General features: G+C 41.1%; 1 protein-coding gene and 1 pseudogene across 3 annotated transcripts; both read left to right on the top strand.

Annotated features, from left to right (window-relative positions):
- Positions 1-1294: 1294 nt before the first annotated feature.
- MTIF2 (mitochondrial translational initiation factor 2) lies at positions 1295-26306 on the top strand. Of its 3 annotated transcripts, XM_059659800.1 has the most exons (16): positions 1295-1428; positions 1522-1591; positions 1697-1866; positions 6156-6380; positions 6760-6871; positions 10827-10998; positions 11433-11593; positions 12451-12627; positions 14302-14441; positions 16293-16417; positions 18185-18389; positions 18723-18975; positions 19861-20001; positions 23984-24148; positions 25612-25752; positions 26096-26306. In XM_059659800.1, the coding sequence occupies exons 4-16, from the start codon at positions 6162-6164 to the stop codon at positions 26266-26268; spliced, it is 2184 nt and encodes a 727-aa protein (XP_059515783.1). In that variant the 5' UTR covers positions 1295-1428; positions 1522-1591; positions 1697-1866; positions 6156-6161; the 3' UTR covers positions 26269-26306. The 3 variants fall into 3 exon arrangements, with proteins under 3 accessions (XP_059515783.1, XP_059515784.1, XP_059515782.1); XM_059659801.1 differs by lacking the exon at positions 1522-1591; XM_059659799.1 differs by having other exon boundaries at positions 1319-1591.
- On the top strand, positions 8144-8293 carry LOC132214118 (U1 spliceosomal RNA; annotated as a pseudogene).
- Positions 26307-27044: the final 738 nt, after the last annotated feature.

Genomic DNA, 27044 nt, shown 5'->3' on the forward strand with positions numbered 1-27044 from the left:
AAGCAAACATACTACACTAGAGGCCAGTACACGGAATCCGTGCACTCAGGGGGGAGGGGTGGCGTTCCTCAGCCCAGCCTGCACCCTCCCGCAATCTGGGACCACTCGCCTGCCTGCCTGATCGCCCCTAACCACCTCTGCCTCAGCCCCCACCACCTCAGCTTCATCCAGAAGGACGTATGGAAGGTCATTCAGCTGTCTGGCCTAATTAGCATATTATGCTTTTATTCTTATAGATTACTGAGTGCTTAGAAAACAGACAAGGGAGAGAGGCTTACTTGGAACTTTTTTTCATGTTTATTCTTTTATTTCCCCATTTGTGAATTAGCTTTGTTTATGTCTTGGCTCATTTAGCTACTGTATAAATGTTAACAGCTTTCACATTCAACCTAATTTTTATTAAGAACACTCAATTCATTAAAATTTATTTTGGCATGTAAGGTTGGTGGGGCTCACTTTATTAGCTTTTCCTCTAAGAATGAAAGTAGAAAGCAATCAATAGCAAGATCACCCTTTGGAAGATAAGGCATATCCCGAGTGATTGTCCTTAAATATTTGAAGACTTTGAAGACTAAATATCCAAATCCAATCACAGTGACTAGAGAGTAAGCAAGGAAAGAATAATTGGAATCTGATTGTACCTAAGCAATGTAAATTATGTCCCAAAAGTAGGAAAACATTAACCAAGGGTAGGATCTCCGTGGTAGCTACAAAAGAAGAATGAAAAGAGATAAAATTGGCAGTGCATCCAGCACATTGTCTACCTAGAAATCTCTTTGGGATTGAACTGCCATCCATCAGTTATGCAAGGCATGAATCCCTCCCCTAAGCCCATCTCCACTCCCCACCACCACCACCACCACCCAGCCACCCCATAGCTAATCCATCATAATTGCCTCTCAAGTCCTTTCCCTTTTCACCACCTCCAGCACAACAGCCCAGCGATTTTCAACCGGTGTGCTGCAAGAATTTTTAAAACATGCAATACCTGACTATTTGCCACGTTCCCTGGTATTTTTTCCTTGTATGTGTCTTATAAGAACCTATCCTTTCTCCCACATTTCCGGGTTTAACTTTCCTCGGAGGGTAGGCGCTCACAGCCCCAGAAGAGCAGTAATAAACTTCTAGAAAAGGAAGGGACCTGCAGAAGCGATTACCCACTCGCGGCTGACCCCAGGAAGAGGCTACCCATTGAACTAGCGCTTCCCGCGCTGGGGAACGCCCACCCCCACCCCGATCCTGGCGGCAAGAGCGATTATTCCGGATTCAGACCTCTGAATTCGGGGAAGAACCGCTTCCGGCGGCACCGGAAGCGTGGCGGGGACCTTTTCGGAGACGGACTGACCCACCGTCAGTTCCCCCAGGTCCAGAAGGTGATCTGCGCCTGGTTTCAGAGTCCAGAGCCTGCAGGCCTTTTGCAGGAGCTGAGTGAGTGGGGTCCCCCAGCCGGTCGTCCGGGTGGCGTATGTTGTTTGACCTAGAGTGTCAGTGGCACAAGTCATACACATTGCGCTTTTCCAGGATGCATTTCTCCCCTGCGTGACCCTACTTCAGGCTTCCGAAGCGGTCTGCAGCCGGAGCGCCGCGGCAGGTGCGGACCCCAGTCCCAGCCTCCCCTGTGCCCAAGGTTGTCGGGCTCGGGTTCGAGGCCGCCAGGTCCGGGCTTTCTCCACAGTGACTTCTTTTTACCTTTCAGATAAGTCCCAAGGCCTCCAGTTCCATTCAGACGTTTCCACCAGTTCAGCTGCATGTTGTTGGATATTTCCAACATCCTTTTCCAGATTCCATGAATTTCCTAGCGGCGCGAGAGCGCCGAACTGGGTGTCAGAAAGCCTGGGTTCTAGTCCTGATTGCCATTAACTAGCGGTATGACATTCGAGAAGGTTCTTTTTTCTTTTCTTCTCTCTCGCTCTCTGGCTCTATTTTTCTTTTCTCTAAATTGAGGGGCTTGGAATTAAGTAACAAGTAAGGTTCCTTCCAGTTTTGATATTTGGATCATTGCCCCCAATGTGTTTGTCTAATTCTGGCCTTAATTACGTATCTGTGCTTTGGTTAATCTCCGTGCAGGGCCTTTCCTCCTGTGCGTCCTTCTGAAATCAGGTTTGGGGCTCATTAAAATTATTTTTTATTTACTAAGGAGCCCCGTGCTTCCTGAGCACACTTTAGTGCCTAGCCCAGGGACTTGTGCCGAAAGAAGGTACTGGCAATGCGCCACTCTTGAGGTGTTTCAGGGGCCTGAGGATCATTACATGGGAACACCTAGAGACTGTGAACTCTGAAGGAAGGGGCTCTGGCTTATTAAACTATGAATCAACAACCTCAAACACACTGCCGGAAGCTGCTGCTCAGAAAATGTTTGCTGAGGAGAAAACATACTTCTTACATTATTGTAGTTGCTCCTCCCCTTAAAAACTGAAAAGCAAAGCTGTAGAAACGCAGTCTTGGGAGCAGAAGGAATAGAAGATGCCGGGAGCCGGTCCATCCTTGCTGTTTCAAGGGACCTGGCATATATGGCATACGGTTCTTAATATGTTTGCTCACCTTCTTGGCGCTGTGTTTTAACCAAGGTCACCTCTCCAAGAAAGGTTGAATCCCCAGGTAGGGATTTTCCCCTGAAGTTAGGGAGGGAATAAAACCCCTCAACTAAGTGCCAGGCGGGTAATTAATCCCTTTAACTATGAACAATCATGCTTAAACTACATAATCTTTTCTCCCTGGAATGGAGATAAGAAACGCCCTAACCTTTGTAATAGAGATTGATAGGATTGAATCAACTGGTATAAATACAGTTGTAACAAGACAGAAACACTCAGAACTCAGAACTCAGAACTTAGAACAGAATCAAGAAGACAGAATCTACACGGAGCCTAGAGACAGAAGAACTTTGCTGGAGAGAGCATGCCGGAGGATCCTGGAGAGGGACTGGCCTCGGAGCCTAGAGACAGAGCCTAGCGGGAGAACATGGCAAGGGATCCTGGACTGAATCTGACTACAGAGATTGGCAGGAGAACCTGACTGGAACCTGGACACTGAACCTGACTGGAGAGCCTGGACAGAACCTGGCTGGAGAACCAGCAGAACCTCTCTGGAGATCCTGGCTGGAGATCCTGGCTAGGCTCCTGATCAACTGAACGCTGTCTCCGTGACATTCCTTCTTCGCCGACTCCGTCCACACCTTTGGGGACCCCTGGACCCGCTGGGGTTGGACCCCGGCATATGGCGCCCGAACAGGGACCCCTAGGTAAGCGCCCTGCACTCGGGACGGATCGGACTCCACCGTAGGAAGAGGGTGGATAGTCTTCGCCGACTCCGTCCACACCTTTGGGAACCCCTGGAACAGGATTCCCTTAGGTAAGCCCCCACCATTGAGAACCCCACACTCGGGACGGATAGGACTCCACCAGGGTGCTACAGACCCCCCTATAGAGGATAAGTAGGGTAAGAAGGTGGGTAGTACAGAACTTAGATTGAGAAGATGTGCCATACTGAGTCCAAAGAAAGAAGACTCTGTATTGATCTTTAGATTAAGAAGATGTGCCATACTGAGTCTAAAGAAAAAAGACTCTGTATTGATCTTTTAACATATGTGCTTGCTAGCAGAGGAATTAAGGTTACTCCCAGTCAGATGGAACACTTTATACAAGAAATACGTCCATGCTTTTCTGAGGAAGGAAAGGTGCCGGAAAGGTAAATGTAGAGGCATGGGAGAAGGTAGGCCCAAGGAGCCTTATCCTTAACCCCACTGCAGCCTTTCCACCCTGGGAAAGTGCTGGATTGGCAAGCTCTCCCTGGGATGATAGATCAGGACTCAGGTAATAGTGGAAAGTGCCAATCCTACTCTTAAAATGGATATAAGAGAGCATTTGAGGTTTTTCTTTTTAATGCCTGCTTTTAAAAAATAAAAAAGGGGGAATTTGCCGGGAGCCGGTCCATCCTTGCTGTTTCAAGGGACCTGGCATATATGGCATACGGTTCTTAATATGTTTGCTCACCTTCTTGGCGCTGTGTTTTAACCAAGGTCACCTCTCCAAGAAAGGTTGAATCCCCAGGTAGGGATTTTCCCCTGAAGTTAGGGAGGGAATAAAACCCCTCAACTAAGTGCCAGGCGGGTAATTAATCCCTTTAACTATGAACAATCATGCTTAAACTACATAATCTTTTCTCCCTGGAATGGAGATAAGAAACGCCCTAACCTTTGTAATAGAGATTGATAGGATTGAATCAACTGGTATAAATACAGTTGTAACAAGACAGAAACACTCAGAACTCAGAACTCAGAACTTAGAACAGAATCAAGAAGACAGAATCTACACGGAGCCTAGAGACAGAAGAACTTTGCTGGAGAGAGCATGCCGGAGGATCCTGGAGAGGGACTGGCCTCGGAGCCTAGAGACAGAGCCTAGCGGGAGAACATGGCAAGGGATCCTGGACTGAATCTGACTACAGAGATTGGCAGGAGAACCTGACTGGAACCTGGACACTGAACCTGACTGGAGAGCCTGGACAGAACCTGGCTGGAGAACCAGCAGAACCTCTCTGGAGATCCTGGCTGGAGATCCTGGCTAGGCTCCTGATCAACTGAACGCTGTCTCCGTGACATTCCTTCTTCGCCGACTCCGTCCACACCTTTGGGGACCCCTGGACCCGCTGGGGTTGGACCCCGGCAAGAAGACTCAGGAGGAAAAGCAGTATACTGCTGAGTTGAATTCCGTTGCAGTATTCTCTCAATAAATTCTTTCATTCCAAGAATGATATTCAGAAAGCATTATTTAATAGATCTTTATGGGGTGTCTTCTTCCCTCTCAAGTATCTGGGGGGCGGGGAGATCAGGGGGAGGGGAAAGTGGTGAATGTTGAAGGACAATTCCAAGTAGAGGGAGTTTATGGAAAGGTTCAAAATTAGATGACAGGCCCTGGCCAGGTAGCCCAGTTGGTTATAGCGTAGTCCCAATATGCCAAGGTTGCGGGTTCGACTTCTGGTCAGGGCACATACAAGAAGCAACGAATGAATGCATAAATAAGAGGCATAACAAATTTCTCTTTCTTTCTCTCAATAAAAATATATTTTTTAAAATAATAAAAATATATTTTGAAAAATAAGTGGCATAACAAATTGATCTCTCTTTTCCTCTCTCTAAAATCAATTTTTTTAAAAAATATATTTTATTGATTTTTTACAGAGAGGAAGGGAGAGAGATAGAGAGTTAGAAACATTGATGAGAGAGGAACATCGATCAGCCGCCTCCTGCACATCTCCTACTGGGGATGTGCCCGCAACCAAGGTACATGCCCTTGACCGGAATCGAACCTGGGACCTCTCAGTCCGCAAGCCGACGCTCTATCCACTGAGCCAAACCGGTTTCGGCTCTAAAATCAATTTTAAAAAATTTAAAAAGTAGATGACAAACCTTTGGAGATTATAAGTGGGTAAAATAACAAAAGCCACCGAAACCGGTTTGGCTCAGTGGATACAGGGTTGGCCTGTGGACTGAAGGGTCCCAGGTTCGATTCCGGTCAAGGACATGTACCTGGGTTGCGGGCACATCCCCAGTGGGAGATGTGCAGGAGGCAGCTGATTGATGTTTCTCTCTCATCGATGTTTCTAACTCTGTCTCTCTCCCTTCCTCTCTGTAAAAAAATCAATAAAATATATTTTTAAAAAAAGAATAACAAAAGCCTGGGAGGTAGGAGTGAGGAGACTATTAAGGATGTAAGAAAGGAAGTGAGGTTAGCAGAGGACAGATACAGCATGTTTTGAAGTTGTACATTAAACTGGGGGGAGGGTGGGGTGGGCGCGGGGCATTAGTAGTTGTTTAGCAGAGAGCTGATGAGTTCGTATTTGCATTTTAGAAAAATCACTATTTTTAATTTGATCAGCTGATGTTTTTCAAGAGTGAAAAAGGCCCTTTATAATTTTGTTACTATATTTCAGTTCTGTCATAGTAGGAACATTAACGATAATAATACGTAATGTCTAGAGAGGAGTTAGTATGGAATCTCAACTCTGACTAGACTGGGAGCTCTTCCAGGGCAGGACCCCACTTGTATTCATTGTCACTCTAGTGCTTTACTTTGTGTAGAGGAGATGCCAATTAATATCTGCTAACTTGATTTAAATATTAACCAAAATACTACTTTAATACTTTTTTTTTCTAGGAGAAAATGAACCAGAAGTTGCTTAAGTTGGAGAACTTGCTACGATTCCACACCGTTTGTAGACAGCCGCACAGCCTAGGCCAAAGAAGAGCGCTCGCACAATGGAGGCGTGTGTTTCCGTCTGCTTACCCAGTGCGGCCGGCCCCGCAGCACACCGGGTCCTGGCAAACAGACTTGCTCTTCGGGGCTGCTTTATCTCAATACAGGCTTCTAGTAACAAAGAAGGTAGTGGAGATTTCTGGCATTACTGTATTATTTGGTCTGAAATCAAAGTGCCTGGAGCCATGAGTGGAAGTCCGTTTTGAGTATTTTGTCATTTACAGACTCTTTATTCCATAATGCAGGTACCCTCCAGGTAATAAATCTTGGTGAAGAAGGGAAGTTCTGGTTGTTCTGTAATGCTGATGAATTTGGTTTCTTGGAAATTGGTGTATAACAGTGAATTAAGGATGCAGGATTTTAAAATTTAGTCTTGAGATTTACCTGCTTATGGGAGTGTTAATTCTTAGTAGAAGCTGTGATTGTGGTAGATATTCCAGAATAAATATAAATTGTCACTTAAAAGTTGTTTGTTTCTTCTTCCTGCGTTCTGATCTTTTAATAGGAAGTAAGGCCACGGAAGTCTCAGTTATCTTCAACAAAATCTAAAAAGGAGGTGGAGGTATGGATTGGAATGACTGTTGAGGAGCTGGCCAGAGCAATGGAAAAGGACATAGGTGAGCCACATAATTTTATAAGGAAAAATAATGGGAACATGGAATACCTGGAATCTTATTTGCAATGAGACTGAGGCATTCAAGTATGAAAATTAGACTGGTAGTTTAAAAAGTTGTCATTACAATATTTTTCACTTTAAGTCACAAACTATAATTCGTTTCTTGGCTCTTTGCCAAATGTAGTTCTCCAACATTTCACTTCTAATAAAAGTGGAAATGATTTTATCTGAACTAACCTTTCTCAGAAATTTAGTGAGATATTAGATTAAGTCCAAATAATTTTTTTGGACTGAGGGACCATATTTGTATTCATTTACTTCCCCTTTGGTTTTCTGTAATTTTATGAATTCCCTTTTCCACTAATTTTGACATTATATGTAGTGTCAGCAGAAAAATATTCATAGTATTAACTACAACTTTTAATAATACTATTTCTATTTGTAAATATATAGCATTATAGTCATATTTATCCCTCATTGCACCATTGATGTATTTATTACCAATTTGGGATTGTTGGAACAGAATGAGTCTTTATTATTATAACCTGACATTAAAATTTAGTAAACAAAAATAGCCTATGACTGTAGCAAAATAAAATGACAAGTAAAGCAGAGTCTTGGAAAAAGGAAAGAATTAATAATAATAACTCATATTCATTGAACTGCTACTATTTATTAATACTTTATTAACTCTGTAATTTTCACAGTGCACCTAGAGGTAGGTATGATTATTATCCCCATTTATAGGTTGAGAAACTGAGGCATAGAGAGGATACATAATTGCCCAGGATTTCACAGCTAGTACATGATAGAGCCAGGATTTGAACCCAGGGATTTTGGCTCCACAGCCTACGCTTTTCTTATTCACAAACCAAATTATCTCTCAAGAATTGTTATTTGCACCATAGAAATAAGGAAATACAATAAATCAGAGAAATTTTTTTTTTTTTGAGAACCTTGCGAGTAAACTTATACCAGCATATTACTGAATAGGATGTTCTTTTAGTGTAATGGTTTGGTTATGTGAGGATGATTTTATTTCATACCTTTCTTCCAAAATCTATATTATAAAAGGCCTGTGGCCCTAACGCCGTAACGACCAAAGACCAGCGTGGGTGGGCGGGGCCACACGATTTCACGCGCTGGGCTTCTAGTATATTTATAAGGTGACTGAAAGTCTGGAAACATAAGACTACTAACTTCATTATCATAACAGGTACATTTATTTATCATCCACTGGGAAATATGACTGAAATTAAAACAAAGCATATTAATATTTACCTGGCAGGGGAGATACTATGATTCCCCAAGGTGGTTTTCCCAGGGCGAGGCTTGTTCATTGTGCTAACCCTTGAGATTTCCCCAAACATGGGAACTTGACAGCGTAATTTGTGGTAGTGGGGAACTATGTTTGCACTCCCCTGAAAACAAAAGCAAAACAAAAAGCACATTAAATAAAATGAAGACCAAGAAAAACAAGTAAATATTATATACTAGAGGCCCAGTGCATGAAGTTTGTACATGGGGTGCTGGGGGGTTCCCTCAGCTCGGCCTGTACCCTCTCCAATATGGGACCCCTCGGGGGATGTCCGACTGCCTCTCACAATCCGGGGCCTCTGGCTCCTAACCTCTCGCCTGCTTGCCTGCCTCATCACCCCTAACCACCTCTGCCTGTCTGCGTGATTGCCCCTAACTGCTCCTCTGCTGGCCTGATCACCCCTAACTGCTCCTCTGCTGGCCTGATCGCCCCTAACTGCCTTTGCCTCACCCTGCACCCGGGACCCAGGATTCCCTCCTCCAGCTGGTTGCAGGCACCTGGGACCTGGGCTTCCCTCCCTCTGGACAGCCGCAGGCACCCAGGGCCTGGGCCGGCTTTGCCTGGGCTGGCCGCAGCCACAGGGGACCATGGGTAGGCAGCTTTGCCTGGGCCGCAGCCGCAGGCTCCTGGGACCACAGGGCAGGTGGCTTGTCCCTCTCCCAGGCTGCAGCCCCAGCCACTGGTGCCTGGGACTGGGGCGTGTGGCTTGTCCCTCTCCCGGGCTGCAGGCACAGCTGCTGGCACCCGGGACCGCGAGGATCGTGGGGCGTGCAGATTGTCCCTCTCCCGGGCTGCAGGCACAGCTGCTGGCACCCGGGACCGCGAGGATTGTGGGGCGTGCAGATTGTCCCTCTCCCGGGCTGCAGGCACAGCTGCTGGCACCCGGGATCACAGGGCGGGTGGCTTGTCCCTCTCCCAGGCCGCAGCCTGGCTGGTCCCCATTCCTCTCTCCCCAGTGTTGAGTTGTCTGAGCCATTATGCCATGATGGTGTGAGGGCATGATGGTGTGACATCTATTTGCATATTAGCTCTTTATTATATAGGATTTTAAGATTTTCTAGGCACTCTAAATAGATAAATAAATAAATTGAATGTGTGTGTATGTTGAGATACTATGTGTGTGTTTGTGTGTGTGTATGTGCATGCAGCTGAGTCTCAGCATTTGGGGATTCTGTATTGGTGAATTCTCTAAAACGTATTTTGCCCCCAAATCAATACTCGCAGTGTTTTTTCAGTCGTTCCCGAACACACGCAGAGGGGTGAAAATTTTGAGTTGCCTTATCACACATTCCTGCTAAGGTTCAGTGAGGCAGCATTCTGCCTTCTTGTTTCAGCTCTCATACTGTAAGCAAGTGTAATTTTTGTGGTTTATCTAGTGCCACATGTTTTTGCCTTTCTGTACTTTCTGTTGGTGATTTCACTGTTTTAAATGGCCTCTAAACATAGTGCTGAAGTGCTGTTTAGTGCTATTAACTGCAGGAAGGCTGTAATATGCCGGACAGAGAAAATACATGTGTTAGATAAGCTTTGTTCTGGTATTAGTTATAGTGCTGTTGGCCGTGAGTTCAGGGTTAATGAATCAACAATATTGTCTACTAAATAAAATATCTTTAAACAGAAACATTTAAAACAAGGTATGTATTGATTGGCTAATGAAAATTGTATGATTACAGGCTAAAGGAACCTAACCCTGTATGTCCCCTCAGTGCAATGATTTAGTATTTGCTAATTCAGTATTCATGAAGGTTTTATAGAACATAACTACTGTGAATAACAATAATTGACTATATATATATATATATATATATATATATATATATATATACACACACACACACATTTGTATATGCATGACATATTAACTACAAGTTTTCAAAGAACTAGACCAGCCGTGGGCAAACTACGGCCCGTTTGAAATGAATAAAACTAAAAAAAAAAAAAAAAAAGACCGTACCCTTTTATGTAATGATGTTTACTTTGAATTTATATTAGTTCACACAAACACTGCATCCATGCTTTTGTTCCGGCCCTCCGGTCCAGTTTAAGAACCCATTGTGGCCCTCGAGTCAAAAAGTTTGCCCACCCCTGAACTAGACGATGATAAACTACTCAATACTAAATGTATATACAACATGCAATTTAATATTTTATTGATGATTCATATGGTTCATCAGGTATATAAATACTCTAAATAATCATGAATGTGCAGAAATTCCAATTTATATATATGCATTGTATTTTTTTAAATATATTTTTTATTGATTTTAGAGAGGAAGGGAGAGGGAGAGAGAAACATCAATGGTGAGAATCACTGATCCGCTGTCTCTTGCACACCCCCTACTGGGGATCTAACCCACAACCCAGGCATGTGCCCTTGACCGGAATCAAATCCGGGACCCTTCAGTCCGCAGGCCAATGCTCTATCCACTGAGCCAAACCAGCTAGGGGATATATGCATTATGTTTTAAAGATCATTTTCTTTTCAGCTTCTTTGTGATTTATTAACATTAGAGAAACAGATAGCTTATATAGTTATTTCTCTGATTGAGTGTACTGTTTATGTGGACATTTATTAATAGAGGTCACTTTCTGAACATTTAATTTCATGAACCTAAAAGGTTTTATCTATTCCACCCAGATTTTATTTATGAAGCTTTATTGAACACTACTATGGACATAGATTCACTAGAAGCAGACTCACATTTAGATGAAGTCTGGATCAAAGAAGTGATAAAGAAGGCAGGAATGAAGTTAAAATGGAGCAAATTAAAACAGGACAAAGTCAGAGAAAATAAAGATGCCGTGAGAAGGTAAAATGTAACAATATATATTGGGGGAAGGAGACCACATAGCTTTATTCACACTTTTTAATAGAAAGGTTGCCTTAAAATTTCTTTTGCAATTAAAATGATGTTAAACTTTTCTTTGAAGTGCTTAAAGCATCAGTATATTCAGGTTATTATAAAACTCTTAAGGGTTATTTTTCTAAGTTTATATATTTATCCTGAATCTTAAAATTTCTTATTCAGTTCTGCTCATTGTTATGAAGATGTCAACTGTACGTGTGTAGTCATGTATTTTGTCATAAGTCGTATGTATAGAAGAGGAAAATACTTTGGTCTAAGGAATGCTGAATGTTAGGTCTTATCGTTAATGGCAGTTCACATAGATAACTGCAAATCAATTCACTGGCTATCAACCGTTCTGATGTTTAAGAATGAAATTCCTTTGCTGTTAATTGTAGGCCCCAGGCAGATCCAGCTTTATTAATCCCAAGGTCCCCAGTGGTAACTATAATGGGCCATGTCGATCATGGGAAAACGACGTTACTTGACAAGCTGCGAAAAACTCAAGTGGCAGCAATGGAAGCTGGAGGCATCACTCAGCACATTGGTGCCTTTCTTGGTATGAAGACAAATTATCTGACAATGTGCTTGGGAACTCCATATATTCTTCCTTAAACCTAGTGTCATAGTATGAAATGTACAAATTCAAAGTAAAAGGAAAGGCTCAAGGTTAAAGCCATTGGTTTGATGAAGTATAGAGCAAGTGGTTAATAAAGTTTATTTTGTACATTCTGTAAGAAGAAAATTATATTATCTTTCTATTCTAGCCCATTCTTAGTTAATGAGCTTAAATTCTTCAATGCTAGGTTGTGGCAATAAATAATAGCTACCCTTTACTGAGCTCCTAGCATGTGCCCACCAATGTGCTGAGCACCTTATATACTTTATCTTTTTTATCTTCAAAAAATATCATTAGGTAGGTATCAATATTCCTAGTTACAGATAAGGAGGCTGAGGCTTGTGTAAGTTAAGGTGCTTGGTTAAGGTACGTACACAGCTAGTAAGTGGCAAAGCCAGAGTTTAAACACAAGGCGTTTGGATTCAAATCCTGAGCTACCGATTGTATATGAAATAGCCTTTGTTATTCAAGGCAGTAGTGCAGCTGATGTTTGCTAATGCAGGGGTGGCTACCTGTGTAATCCTCAGTGTATTCTCTCTCCAGAATAGATATTATTTGGTACATTTATGAAAGTAGTTATATTCCAGAAATATGAAGAGTTTTAGTTTGAAATTATTACATGCAAAGAAAATCCTACAGGTTTCGCTGGTACGTTATCAATTGTTCTGATTAAGATTAATTGAAGGAATAAAATTATTTTAAAGAATTAGTTGTGTTTGATAATGTCACATATATTTCTTCATGTTGAGAAAGTACCTGTTTGAGTTCTTAGTGTTCTTGGACTTCTGTTTCCACAGTCTCTCTGCCTTCCGGGGAGAAGATAACCTTTCTCGATACTCCAGGACATGCTGCGTTCTCAGCGATGAGAGCCAGGGGTGCTCAGGTCACCGACATTATCATACTGGTTGTAGCTGCAGATGACGGAGTGATGAAACAAACGGTAGAATCCATTCAGCATGCCAAAGATGCTCAAGGTGCTATGGCAAGAGCCACAGTTCTGGGATAGTGCCCATGTTGCTCATTTAGTCTTCATGGCAATCTCAGGATTATTATAGCTGTTCTTACAGATAAGGCTCAAAGACAGTTGAATTATTTTCCCACAGACGTTACTACTTAGAAGAGTGTAGCAGGATTCAATTTGGGACTTGTGATCACAAGTACAGTTCTTTCTCTACTGTTTATTTGGCATCTGATCTAGCTTTCAGTGTTACTCTCTTTCCTTTTTAACTTCTCAAAATTGCCTTTGTGGAATGAACTCTGTTCTTAATGATTTTAGGGAATATAATAAAAAGAAGAGAGTGATAAATTTGCCAGGGATCCCATAACAGAGCAGTTGGTTAAGATACATGATATTTTTTAAAAATATATTTGTATTGATTTCAGAGAAGAAGGGAGAGGGATAGAGAGATAGAATCAATGATGAGAGAGAATCATTGGTCAGCTGCCTCCTGCACCCCCCACTCTAGGGATCTAGCCCACAACCCCTGCATGTACCCTGACCAGGAATCAAACCATGACCTCCTGGTTTATAGGTCAACACTAAATAAACCACTGAGCCACACTATGATATATTTTTTACATCATGCTTTCTATTCCTGTTCTTTTGGTCTTATCTATATGGCATGTACTTTTTCACAGTAGTAGGTTATGGATTGCATAGTTTGTTTTGTTTTGTTTTTAATCCTCACCAGAGGATTTGTTTATTTTATTGATTGATTGATTGATTTATGGATGTATTTATGTAAGTGTGTATGTATGTATTTATTTATTTTAGTAAGAGGGGGAGGGAAAGAGAGAGAGAGAGAGAGACGATTTATATGAGAGAAAACATCAATTGGTTGCCTCCCATATGCACCTCAACTGAGGATTGAGCCTGCAACTGGGGTATGTACACAGGATGACGCTCCAACCACCTGAGCCACCCAGCCGGGGCACAGAGCTTTTTTGTGTGTTTGTTTTCAATTTATGTTCCTTTGCTAACTGAGAAAATTACAGTTGGTGAAACCCAACAAGAGAATTATCTGCTAGAATTTTGTGTGATTTCTCTAATGAGAGAGTATGTTTAGAAATAACAGGTAGATTATAAGATTGGTTGGTCCATTCATTAAGTAAACATTTATTGAGAATCTACTATGTATCACCAAGCTAAATGTATGAATAGTTGCTGTAAATCCAAAGGTAAGTTCACGGTAATGATTCCTAATTTCACCCCAGGGTAAAATGTTAGGTTTTAACAATGAGTCAGCAGCCCCTAGAAAGAATAGGCAAATCATCTAATGGCACCGGAATTCAATTAGAATCTTCTCTTGATCTTTTTCTGGAGATTATCTCCCGTATAATTGCTCATCTTGCTTTTAGGTTTAAGGATAGGCCTTTCTCTACTCAACAAACCTTTTTGTTTTAAATCATCTTAGCGTCTATTCTTAATTCAGAATCTGCTTATAATTGCAGTTTGACATCTGACAGCTGCAATCCTTTGTGTGTAGAAAGTAGAGTACAGTGGGTCTAAAGAGTGGGTCTTTTTAGGTCTTTTGTTAGATAAGTACATCCACTGAGTAAAGAGAAAGCCAGAACAGGTTGGTGTCTTCATTGTCAACACCTGGGATTAAAGGTGCCATTTGCACTCTTCTTAACTTTGTCTCTTTCAGTGCCTATTGTCCTTGCCATAAACAAATGTGACAAAGCTGAGGCTGATCCTGAAAAAGTGAAGAAAGAACTGCTAGCTTATGATGTGGTGTGTGAAGATTACGGAGGCGATGTACAGGCAGTGCATGTCTCTGCACTTACGGTAAACGCATAGATGATGTGCTCAGATGGGAATGCTTATAGTGCATTATGCCTGAAGAGCATTTTGACATATAATTTCTGTTGTTTCAGAATTCTCTGGGTACTAGGCAAAACTGGTATCTTCCTGGTTTGGCAGATTAGAAATTAGGCTCAGAAAGGTCAGTCACCAATCCAGGGCTACATAGCTGGTAATGGGGTCTAAACCTAATGCTTTTCTTATTATGAGATACTTAGAATGAGAAGAATAAATATTGAATGATGAGGGTAGGGTATGTATTGGCTAAAGACTGTTTTAAGCAAAAATGAAATACAGTTGTTAATAAAAAGTGCTTGCTTTTACAGTGAAAAACTATCAAGGTCTTAGGGCACTTAAGATTTAAACAAATAAAAAATTTTCACTAATACAAAGAAGAAACATTTGGGTTCAGTTTGTGAGTGATTGACTCAGTTTTTTTGGGAATTAAATTGTTATAAGTTTTATAATGTTATTTATGATGAATTCTGTTTTCTTTTAAATTACCAGTTATTCTTTTCTGTTTGAAAAACACCAAGGAAGCTCAGTACCTGCTTTGTGACAGCATTTTCTAATTCTTTTATCCTGTGCAGGTTGCTGCTAAATAACAATTTCCATTTTTGTCCATTCTTATCATATTCCATCATTTACTCATAATACAGACTCCCCCCCCCCCCCCCCCCCCCGATCATTCACTGAGGGATGGTGCTGTATTTGGCCACAATTTTTCAATTAAGTCTCATTTTATCTTTATTTTTCCTAATTCTGTTACTTCCAAGATGCTTAGAAATTATGCCTTCTTTAATAGTATAACCATGCTATTGATACTCATAAAATGCCACCTTACTTTGTTATCTTTCCACTATACGTGGATTGCTATTGCATTCTGAAAGTCATATGGTAAGATTAAAGCATTTGAAGACATGGCCACCTTTTCTGTCCATATACCTTCAGATGAATAGATAGATGTAAAGCTGCTTAGGCAAATCTGGGGACATGGCAGAGATGATTCTTGGGGAATGGAGGGAGGTAGGAGAGAGGGACAGGGAAGTAAGATTTGGCCTCCTTTTTCAAGGCATATAGAGGTCTACATTATGCAAAGAAACAACCCCAGCATTGTTTTTCAGAGCAGCATTTTATAAATTAGAATAAATACTAGGAATAACTAGATGGGTAAGCAAAGTATTTTGTTCACAGTTGTCTCTGTTGTTTTATACTCTCTAACAACTTTGAGCAATCTCTTAGCTGACAGGGAGAATGAAAAATCCCTTGCTCATCAGTTCCATCACCAGTTATCAGCTGCGTGATCTTTAAACTCTAGAAAGTGTAGTAAAGATAGATCATGAAAGGTGGAAGAATCATGTAATCTAGTCCTTCATTTGAGGAAAGGAGATCCAGGGAGGTGAAGTGAATTTTTATTTTTGCACAGTTGGGTAGTTACAATGGATCAAGTGAAAAAAATAGATGCGAAAGTTTATCACATTGAATAGAACTTCAATGTGAAGTATCATTGTAAAGAGGGTTAGAGGAAGAAGTCACAGTTACAGAGACAGATGGAGGAGAAAAAGAGAGAATGAAGTATGTGTTTATGAAAGGGTATTAACAGGCACCACTAATGGCCTTAAAAAAAATAGCCACTGTTCTTTGCAATATCTGTCCCTGGATCAGGTTTTCTTGTTTATCTCTCTCTCCCTCCCTTCCTTCCTTACAATTGCATAATTATGCTTTTAATACTTAAAGAGAAAAATATAATTGTCAAGGATTATTTGGCTTTCTGACCCTAGTATTTCCATTTACAGATGATATTAATGTATGTTAACAACTCGTTTTGTTGTTAAGGGGGATAACCTGATGGCTTTGGCAGAGGCAACAATTACTCTTGCAGAAATATTAGAATTGAAAGCAGACCCCACAGGTCCAGTGGAAGGAACAGTTATAGAATCTTTCACAGACAAAGGAAGAGGGTAGGTCTAGTAAAATGCTTACTTTTTAATAATTTTGTTCTATTGTTTTTGTGAATTGATCATATAATGTTATTTTTCTTGCATGTTATGGTTAGTCCATGAATAATATTTTCAAAGCATTTTTTGAAAAGCATTTTATTGCACTAGCACAGAGAACACAAAATACAGTTATTAGTAGGCCATAATAACTATCTGTATACACCAAGTAGTCACATTTACATGACTTAAGTATTCGATTTGTTTGATTTTTTTTTCCACACTGACATGACTGAACTGGTAAAGCCTGATTAGACTAACATAAATTGGAATGAAATAGCAGTTGTTGCATTTTAAGGATTCTAAATTCTTTATGTCCTTGCCCATTAACATAACATATAAGAAGGTCTTTGGCATGGTGTTGCCGTCTTTAGTTTTCCTCCCTATCGGCAAAAGAAGTCTTCTCACTGCTTAACAAAATAAAGAAAGGGGAGTAGGATTCTGTCAGAACACTCAGCTATCTGCACCCTCCACTACCATCTATAATAATAAAAGCGTAATATGCTAATTAGACTGGATGGCTAAACAGTGGAACGACCATCCAGATGACCGGAACGACCTTCCAGACGAAGCTGGGGCTGCGAGGGCCGAGCCCCTTGCACAAACTTTGTGCATCGGGCCTCTAGTAACTTTATAAGAAATGTGTTGTTTTTTTGTGGTAAAGATACATAACTATCAAATTTACCATCTTAACCATTTTTAAGAGTACAGTTCAGTAGTATTAAGTATATTCACATCGTTGTGCAATAGAATCTAGAATTTTTTCATCTTGCAAAATGGCAACTGTATACCCATGAAACACTAATTTTCTCTCTCACTCACCCTGTCCTTGGCAGCTAGCTTTCCATTTTCTGTTTCTATGACTTTGACTACTTTAGATACTTCATGAGTAGAATCATATGGTATTTCTTCTTTTTGACTGGCTTATTTCACTTAGCATAAATGACCTTGAGATTCATCCATGTTGTAGCATGTGACAGGATTTTGTGTGTGTGTGTTTTTAAGATTGCATAATATTTCATTTTATGTATGTGTATGCTGCAGTTTCTTTATCCTTCCTTATCATTCCAATATTTGGGTTGCTTCAACCTTTTTAACAGTTGTGAAGAAATGTTTTTGTAGTATGAAAAACTGCTTGAGAAACTGAAAAGTGGTAAATACATAATATTATGTATTTTTAAGTCTCAAAAAGATATTCTTGCTCACCCTGGCCAGTGAGGCTTAGTTGGTTGAGCATCATCCCATGCACCAAAAGGTCACCGATTTGATTCCTGGTCAGGGCACATGCCCAGGTTGCTGGCTCCATCCCCAGTAGGGGGCATGTGGGAGGCAGCCAATCGGTCTTTGTCTCTCTCCTTTCCTCTCTCAAAAGTCAATAAAAACATATATATATTTTGTTAATCCTCACCAGAGGATGTTTTTTTCATTGATTTTGTAGAGAGAATGGAAGGGAGAGGGAGAGACAGAGAGAGAGAAACATCTATACGAGAGAGACACATGGACTGGTTGCCTCCCACATGCACCCTGACCAGGACGGGGATTAAGCCTGCAACCAAGGCCCTTGACCAGAATCGAACCCATGGCCCTCAGGCCAATGCTCTAACCACTGAGAAGACCAGCTAGGACAAAAACATTTTTCTTTAAATGAAAAAATAATCTTTGCTTTACTAAGAAAATAATATTACATCCTGATTATGGCATTAAGAATTAATAACTTTATTTTCATTTTAGTCCTGTTACTACAGCAATAATTCAAAGAGGAACATTGAGAAAAGGCTCAATTCTGGTTGCTGGGAAGAGTTGGGCAAAAGTGCGCTTAATGTTTGATGAAAATGGAAAATCAGTTAATGAGGCCTACCCCAGCATGCCAGTGGGGATCATAGGCTGGAAAGACCTCCCTTCTGCAGGAGATGAAATTCTTGAAGTAGAATCTGAGGTATATCAAGCTTAATTCCTATATATTAGCTCGGATATAATGATTTTAAATAATCTATAATGTTATACCAAATTAATGTTAACTTATTATTAATTATTCTAGTCTATGAGGGAGCCAGTGGTGCCTTTTTAGAATTTGGCTGTAGAATTTTTTAAAATTTGAGATAGGGTTTTTAAATGAAGTCATTTCATTTATATACAAAGCCTTCAAATGAAAGTTTTATAGGTTTCTTGAAACTTACAAAATTAGAACTTTCATATGAGTTAAACTAATTTCATAGTGGAAGAAAAACAAAGCTTTTAGTTAAATAATGCCTGATTTTTCCCTGTAAAGGCAAGGGCACATGAAGTTGTTGACTGGAGGAAGTATGAGCAGGAGCAGGAGAAAAATAAAGAGGCTCTAAAAACAATAGAAGAAAAGCGAAAGGAACACCAAGAGGCGCACCGGAAGGACCGTGAGAAGTATGGCAATCTGCACTGGAAGGAGAGGTCATTTATAAAGTACCAAGAAAGAAAAGAACAAAAGTTATTAAGGCCAAAAGAGAAAGTAGAAAGAGATTCAAATATGCTTCCTATAATTATTAAAGGTAACTTTTTAAAGATTTTACTTAACTCGCTTTTGGAATATCTGTATTTCTTCATTCTCACAGTTAATTTGAGCAATTAAATTTAAGCCAAAAGTATCTCAGTGTTTTGGGGGGGAGACTTTTATATTTATTAAGGTAGAATTGACATGTTATATTAGTTTCAAGTGTACAACATAATGATTCGATATTTGTATTTACTGTGAAATGTTCACAGTAAGTCTAGTTAACATCGATCACCATACATATTTACCATGTTTTTTCTTGTCGTGAGAACTTTTTAAAAAAATATTACGTTTTTATTGATTTTATATAGAGAGGAAGGGAAAGGGAGGGAGGGAGGGAGAGAGAGAGAAACAACAATGTGAGAGAGAAACATCGATCGGTTGCCTCCCATATGCACACTGACTGGAAATTGAACCCACAACTGGGGTATGTCCCCTGACTGGGAATTGAACTGGCGACCTCCTTTTGGTGCATGGGACAACACTCAGTCAACTGAGCCAAACCAGCCAGGTCATGATGGAACTTTTAAGATCTACTCTCCTAGCAGCTTTCAAATATGCAGTACAGTATTATTATAGTCACCACCTGTACATTACATCCCATGACATTTTTTTATAACTGGAAGTTTGTACCTACTGACCTCTTTCACCCTTTCACCTCCTCCCTCTTGTGGAGATTTTCTTAGTAAACATTTTTCTAGTTGATTTTGTTGTAAATGTACATTTAATTATATTCTATTAAATTAAGTAGATATTTATAATGCTAAACCTAAATTAAAGTGTATTTAGTGGTAACTACTATTCCTATTATGGTCTTAAATAGATTATCATCATTTAAATGCCTAACTCTTAACACCAATAATTTTAAACTTGCTTCCTTTAGGTGATGTTGATGGTTCTGTTGAGACCATTTTGAACATTATGGATACCTATGATGCTTCACATGAGTGTGAGCTTGAATTAGTACATTTTGGTGTGGGTGATATTAGTGAAAATGATGTTAACCTTGCTGAAGCATTTCATGGTAAGGATTCCATTCCTGTTTAACTGTGTTCCCTAAAACTCACTGAGCCATTTGCTTCTGTCTTTTGTTGCTTGGCTCGTCGCACCTGACATTTGCCCACCAGCATCACTATTCCTGTTGCGGTGGAGTCCCTGCTATCAATTGGGGTGGGTGGATTGATTGTGCAATATTTTAGCCACAGCTCCACTTGTCATTTTTTTTTTTTGTTTTTTTGGGTTTTTTTTGAAAGTACCATTTCTGTCCCCTCTTCCCACTCCTCCTGGTTCCCCACCCAATTTAGACTAATGAGTATTCCTAACACTGTAATCAGCCTATTCAAGTACTTTCCTTGTTCACTGATAATTTTACAATCTTCGATAAAAAGCTCCTTTTAGTTTTAAATGACTAGAAGGAAAGGGGACTATTTATTAGTCGAACTTATGATACACAAAAAGGGAACTTATGACTGCCTTTAACTAAGTCTATCACTTAGCAAAGCACCAACACTGTTGAGTGATTAATGAAATCATTAGGAAGGAGCTACTTCATGGCCTGACTTAATTAGAATTAGATGTTAACTACTACTGAAAAGGTTTTTTCAGTAATGCTGGTTAACTCAAAGTATTTTATGGACATTGACTGGTCTAGCACAGCGATTTTCAACCAGTGTGCTGCAAGAATTTTAATTTATATATATACTAGGGGCTCGGTGCATGAAATTCGTGCACTGGGTGTGTGTGTGGGGGGGAGTGTCCCTCAGCCCAGCCTGCCCCCTCTCACATACTGGGAGCCCTCAGGCGTTGACCCCCATCACCCTCCAATCGCAGGATCGGCCCCTTGCCCAGGGACCCTCATTTCCCCCCATCACTGGTTCTGCCCCCAGCCCAGGCCCCTCCGATTGCTGGCTCTGCCCCTTGTCCAGGCCTGATGCCTCGGCCAGAGGCGTAGACCCCCATCACCCTCCGATCGCCTGATCGGCCCCTTGCCCAGGCCTAACGCCTCCGCCAGAGGTGTCAGGCTTGGACAGGCGACCCCCATCTCCCCCCGATCACTGGCTCTGGCCCCTGCCCAGGCCTGAGGCCTCTGGCCCAGGAATCAAGCCTGGGCAGGGGACCCCCATCTCCCTCTGATCGCTTGCTCCACCCCCCACCCAAGCCTGACGCCTCTGACCCAGGCTTCAGGCCTGGGCAAGGGGACCATCATATCTCCCTAATCCCCGGCTCAGCCCCCCGCCCATGCCTGATGCCTTGGCCAGAGGAGTTGACCCTCATCACCCTCCGATCACCAATCACCGGATCGGCCCCTTGACCAGGCCTGAGGCCTCCGGCAGAGGTGTCAGGCCTGGGTAGGGGACCCCCAGCTCCCCGCGGTTGCAGGCTCCACCCCTGCCCAGGCCTAACGCCTCTGGCCTAGGTGTCCGGCCCGGGCAGCGGGGACCCACAGCTGCAGCGGCCCCGCGATCGTGGGCTTCACTTTAGGCCCAGGCAAGGGACCCCTAGCTCCTGGGACTGCCAGCTTCGACCGTGCCCAGCTCCCATAGCTGGCTCCACCCCTACTTCCTGCTATCACTGGCCAGGGCGGAAAAGGCACCTGATTCTCCGATCATGGCTGGGGGGCAGGGCAAAGGTGGCCCCAGGGCCGCCTTTGCCCTGCCCCCCAGCTCTTAGCTCCCCCCTGGGTTTCCGATCACTGTCAGTGGCAGGAGTGGCAGGGGGCTTCTTCCTGCTTTCCCTTTCGCCTCCCTGCATTGTGCCTACATATGCAAATTAACCGCCATCTTGTTGGCAGTCAACTGCCAATCTTAGTTGGCAGTTAATTTGCATATAGCCCTGATTAGCCAATGAAAAGGGTAGCGTCATACGCCAATTACCATTTTTCTCTTTTATTAGTGTAGATATGAGAGGCCCGGTGCACGAAATATGTGCACTCAGGGTCCCTCAGTCCGGCCTGCACCCTCTTGCAGTATGGGAACCCTCAGGGGATGTCCGACTGACGGCTCGGGGGAGTGGGCCTAAGCCAGTAGTCGGGCATCCTTACTGCCACTGTGCTCGCCAGCCGTGAGCCTCGCTCAGGGCTTCTGGCTGAGTGACGCATCCCTCTGTGGGAGTGCGCTGACCTGGGGTAGCTCCTGCGTTGAGCATCTGCACCCTGGTGGTCAGTGCGGGTATTAGCCTTTTATTATATAGGATTTTAAAATATATTTTTTATTTCAGAGAGGGAGAGAGAGATGGAAACATCAATGATGATGTTTCACTGCACATCCTGATCCTGCAACTCAAGCATGTGCCCTGACTAGGAATTGAACCATGACCTTCTGGTTCATAGGTCAATGCTCAACTACTAAGACACACTAGCCAGACAAGAATTTTTAAAACATGTAATACCTGACTGTTTAGTCAGGTGTACTGACCTCTTTCCCTTAGGTTGTCAAATGAAAAAATGACAACAGTCAACACAATAGCTGTCCAGTGTGAATGAATCAAAATTATACTTCTTTTTGTTAAATCAGCAAAAAATACAGTTTTTGGTGTGCCACAGTTTTTAGTAATTAGATAAAAAGCTCTTTTTAGGTTTAAATGCCTAGAAGGAAAGGGGACTGTTTATTTGTCAAACTTATGATACAGAAAAAGGGAACTCATGACTGTCTTTTTAGCTAAGTTTGTCACTGAGATGAAAAAGGTTGAAAATCGCTGGCCTACCATTGTACTGTGTAATATAGTGTATTGAATGCTTCTTAATGATGAGACTCTCAAGGTGGTTGTTTTGCTCTTAAGCTGTTTGCATTAACTTTTTTTCATGTGAGATTTTCCCCCAAGGTTTTTGTTTTGCTTTTTTCCCCCAAGATTAAATACTTTAATTTTATTTATCATTATTTTTTAAATATATTTCATTGATTTTTTACAGAGAAGAAGGGAGAGGGACAGAGAGTCAGAAACATCAATGAGAGAGAAACATTGATCAGCTGCCTCCTGCACACCCCCCATTGGGGACGTGCCCGCAACCAAGGCACATGTCCTTGTCCGGAATCGAACCCGGGACCCTTCAGTCTGCAGGCCGATGCTCTATCCACTGAGCCAAACCGGTCAGGGCAATACTTTAATTTTAATTTGGCAAAATGTACAGCTTCATAGAACTTTTTTCATTTCTTAAATAACTTTTGAACTTTACCAATTAAGTATTTTTGAGCAGCTAAACACCTAAGAGTAAATAAATCGCAAAAGTTGTGGACAGTAAGATTATAATAATAATAATAGAGTTGTTATAAAAATAATGTATATTTCAACCCGTATTTTTTTTTCTTATATCCCTGGTTATAAAAATCAAAGCTTTAATTAGCATGCTGCCTACACATTATGGCACTTAAAATAATGTTTCTTAGATGAATGGGTGGATTTTTAAAACAATAAAGAAATTTTCCTTGTTAAGCCAAAATCCTATATAATAAAAGGCTAATATGCAAATCATCCAAACTGCAGAACGACTGGTCGCTATGACATGCACTGACCACCAGGGGGCAGATGCAGGAGCTGCCCCTTGGTGGTCAGTGCGCTCCCACAGGGGGAGCACCACTCAGCCAGAAGCCCTGAGCCGGGCTCACAGCTGGCTAGCGCAGCAGGGGTGGTGGGAGCCTTTCCTGCTTTTGCAGCAGCGCTAAGGATGTCCAACTGCCGGCTTAGGCCCACTCCAGTGTCAGTTGGACATCCCCTGAGGGCTCCTGGGCTACGAGAGGACGCAATCTGGGCTGAGAAACTGCCCCCCCCCCCCGCTCCCGAGTGCATGTATTTCATGCACCGGGCCTCTAGTAGAATTTATAAAGTCCTTTTATTAATTTGAAAATTTACTAGTTTTCGTGAGAAAAAATATTATAGAATTTCTTCTCTCCCAACTAGCTTTTAATTACATAGAAGGAAATAAAACAATTTAGATTTGAGTTTCTATTCAAAAGACAAACTGTTTGGTGCAATAGTTGTGCTATTTTATTGATTATATTTCTGATTGCCAGGTGTTATATATGGCTTCAATGTGAACGCAGGCAAAGTTATCCAGGAGTCAGCTGCAAAGAAAGGAGTAAAAATTAAACTTCACAAAGTCATTTACCGTCTTGTTGAAGATTTGCAGGAAGAACTGAGCAGCAGATTGCCCTGCACTGTGGAAGAGCACACAGTAGGTGAGTGTTCACTGACTGTTACTTTTAAACATTCATGTCTGAAGTGCTGTAAATGACACTTGAAAGTAAAGTTAAGGGGAAATGTATTTTACTGTTGAAATGTTCACTGTTCTAATACATATCCTGTGTTCTAGAAAAAATGAATACCACACATGAGAATTCAAAGTAACTTCATATGTATTATAAACGCTTGCCCTCTGAAAAACTTTGGCCCTGAGGATACAAGGCACGTAAGGCAATAAGAACTTGCCCTCAAGTTTAGACATGGACAGCTAATTATGAAACAAATTAGACTAGGGTGGGAGGCATAAAGATTATTAAGGTGTCATGAAGGAGCCATTGATTTTGTCCTGGAGCTGGCAGAGACATCGACCATGAGAAAAAAATGTACTTCACATTTAAATATTAAATTTTAAAAAGATTCTCTAGCATACTCCTTGGGCAGATTAAAGGCTAAATTCATGATGACTGAATCATTTTATGTGTTCTTTCCTCCCCATATACAGATATTGTACACTTTTTATTTTGATGGTAGTTTTAAATACCCAGAAAAATTACAGAAGTATAGGGAGCTCTCTCCAATATACCCTTTACACAGTTCACCAATTAAACATGATCATACAGAGGTTTGTATGTTCTTGTGCTAAGAGCAATTTGTAAAACTAAGTTATGAGGGTTCCTAGCAGTAAGCAAGCACCAAATAACACTAACCCTAAAAAATTCATTCACGTATTATAATGTATTATTGGAATTTAGTTTTCAGTTAGTGAAAAAGTTAAGCTAAATCACAGAATTAGTATATAAATGACCAGTGATGATATTAAATCAGGTGAGCCGAACCGGTTTGGCTCAGTGGATAGAGCGTCGGCCTGCGGATTCAAGGGTCCCGGGTTCGATTCCGGTTGGGGGCATGTACCTTGGTTGCAGGTACGTCCCCACTGTGGGGCGTGCAGGAGGCAGCTGATCGATCTCTCTCATCGATGTTTCTGACTTTCTATCCCTCTCCCTTCTTCTCTGTAAAAAATCAATAAAATATATTAAAAATAAATAAATAAATAAATAAAATAAATAAATAAATCAGGTGATCTAGATGATATAGACTAGAAAATAAATTGAGGGACAGCTGACAACTATGTTTTCATGAAGATCTAGACAGGAATTGTACTAAATAATCTTATCATCAGTTATCACCTTCTAGTGCATTTTACTCAGCCAAAAAAAAGGAGTCCCATTTTTCTTTTATTCACTCTTTTGGTAAGCACTTGTATTTTCTTTCCCAAGAATTTTCTGGGTTTTATTTCTAACATTGGTCAGGAAAATAAAGTTGGCTGAGTCAAAGAAAACCAGGATTTCTTCGCACGAGTTTGTATTTTTATCATTTTTCTTACTTTACAAAATGTTAGAAATTATGCATTTTTCTGAATTTTTTACTTTGTGTACTTAATGTTCTCTTCTTCCTAAAGGTGAGGCTTCTATACTAGCTACCTTTTCCATAACAGAAGGGAAGAAAAAAGTTCCTGTGGCTGGCTGCAGAGTCCAAAAAGGACAGCTAGAAAAGCAAAAAAAATTTAAGTTAATCCGTAATGGAGATATTATTTGGAAGGGTAAGCAACATCAAAATCTGTTAACATATCCAGTCACCGAAACCTGACAATTCTAACTGCCTGAAATCTTTTACTTCTTGCTGGATTCCCTCCCTCATTTGGTCTGATTCCAAGATTGTTAGTCCCCCAGTCTGATTTTTTAAACTTAAAAAAAAAAGACTACCTTTCCAGTCATGTCTTCTCCACTCAGCATCGTATTTGCTTGCTTCTATCCTTTCTTGATTCTGCCTGCAATCTTTTATCTTGGTTTATCTCACTCAAATCCTAACACCAGACTACATAGCACTTAGTGAAGTGCCTATTATTTGTTGAATGTATGAACCATGTTTTCTTTCTTTTAAAGGCTCATTAACCTCCCTGAAACACCATAAAGATGACGTTTCAGTCATCAAAACTGGAATGGACTGTGGTCTCAGTTTGGATGAAGAAATGATAGAATTCAAAGTGGGAGATAGAATTGTTTGTTATGAAGAAAATGAAGTTCTAGCCAAGACCTCTTGGGATCCAGGATTTTAAAATTGTATTAAAAATATAATGATTAAATATTTTGCTTTTTAATAGAACTAGTCTTGCTTTATTGGAGGGTAGAATTCTCTGTTGGTCAGTAAGTGCCCAAGCAATTCTGTCAAAATAGGAAAACTTAAGGATGCCTTAACTAGAAATCCTGGTGTTAGTACAAAGGGAATTACTGGCATATCACTGAAGGTAACTTCAAATGAATGTTTTTACTTAAGAGTGGTACCAGCAGAAACAATCCTCTCTGAATTGAGCTCCAAGGATAAGATATAGTACCAATCAAATACTGCTCAAAATCACATTTCTCAGTGCCAACTGGACTAATGAGCAGAGTTTGATTTAGAGTTTGTGCCCAACATTAAAGGTAGTGTATTCCCCAGTTCTGCAGACAGCAAACATCCCAGCCAAACCACCTAGGAACTCAGGATGAATTTTTGAATTGTCAATTTGCAGCTCAGCCTTTTAAATTTCCCATGTATGAAATCTATCATAGCCCCTTGTTAAGGCAGTGTTTTAAATCAGTGTTTCTCAATTGGGGGAGGTGGTTCTCACTCACCCAGGGGTTATGTGGGAATGCCTGCATACACTTTCAGTTGTGGTAATGGGGATGGAGTGCTACTGGAATCAAATGGATTGAAGCCAAAGATGCACAAGGCAGCACCCCCCAAATTATCTGGTCACAGTACTATGGTAAAAAAGAAAAACTGACAAACACAAACTGGTTTATTATCTAGAGAGCTGATACCTGACATCTTCTAGACATCCATTTGGACAAA

The sequence above is a fragment of the Myotis daubentonii genome, chromosome 12 (assembly GCF_963259705.1).
Source record: "Myotis daubentonii chromosome 12, mMyoDau2.1, whole genome shotgun sequence".
Classification (NCBI taxonomy): domain Eukaryota; kingdom Metazoa; phylum Chordata; class Mammalia; order Chiroptera; family Vespertilionidae; genus Myotis; species Myotis daubentonii.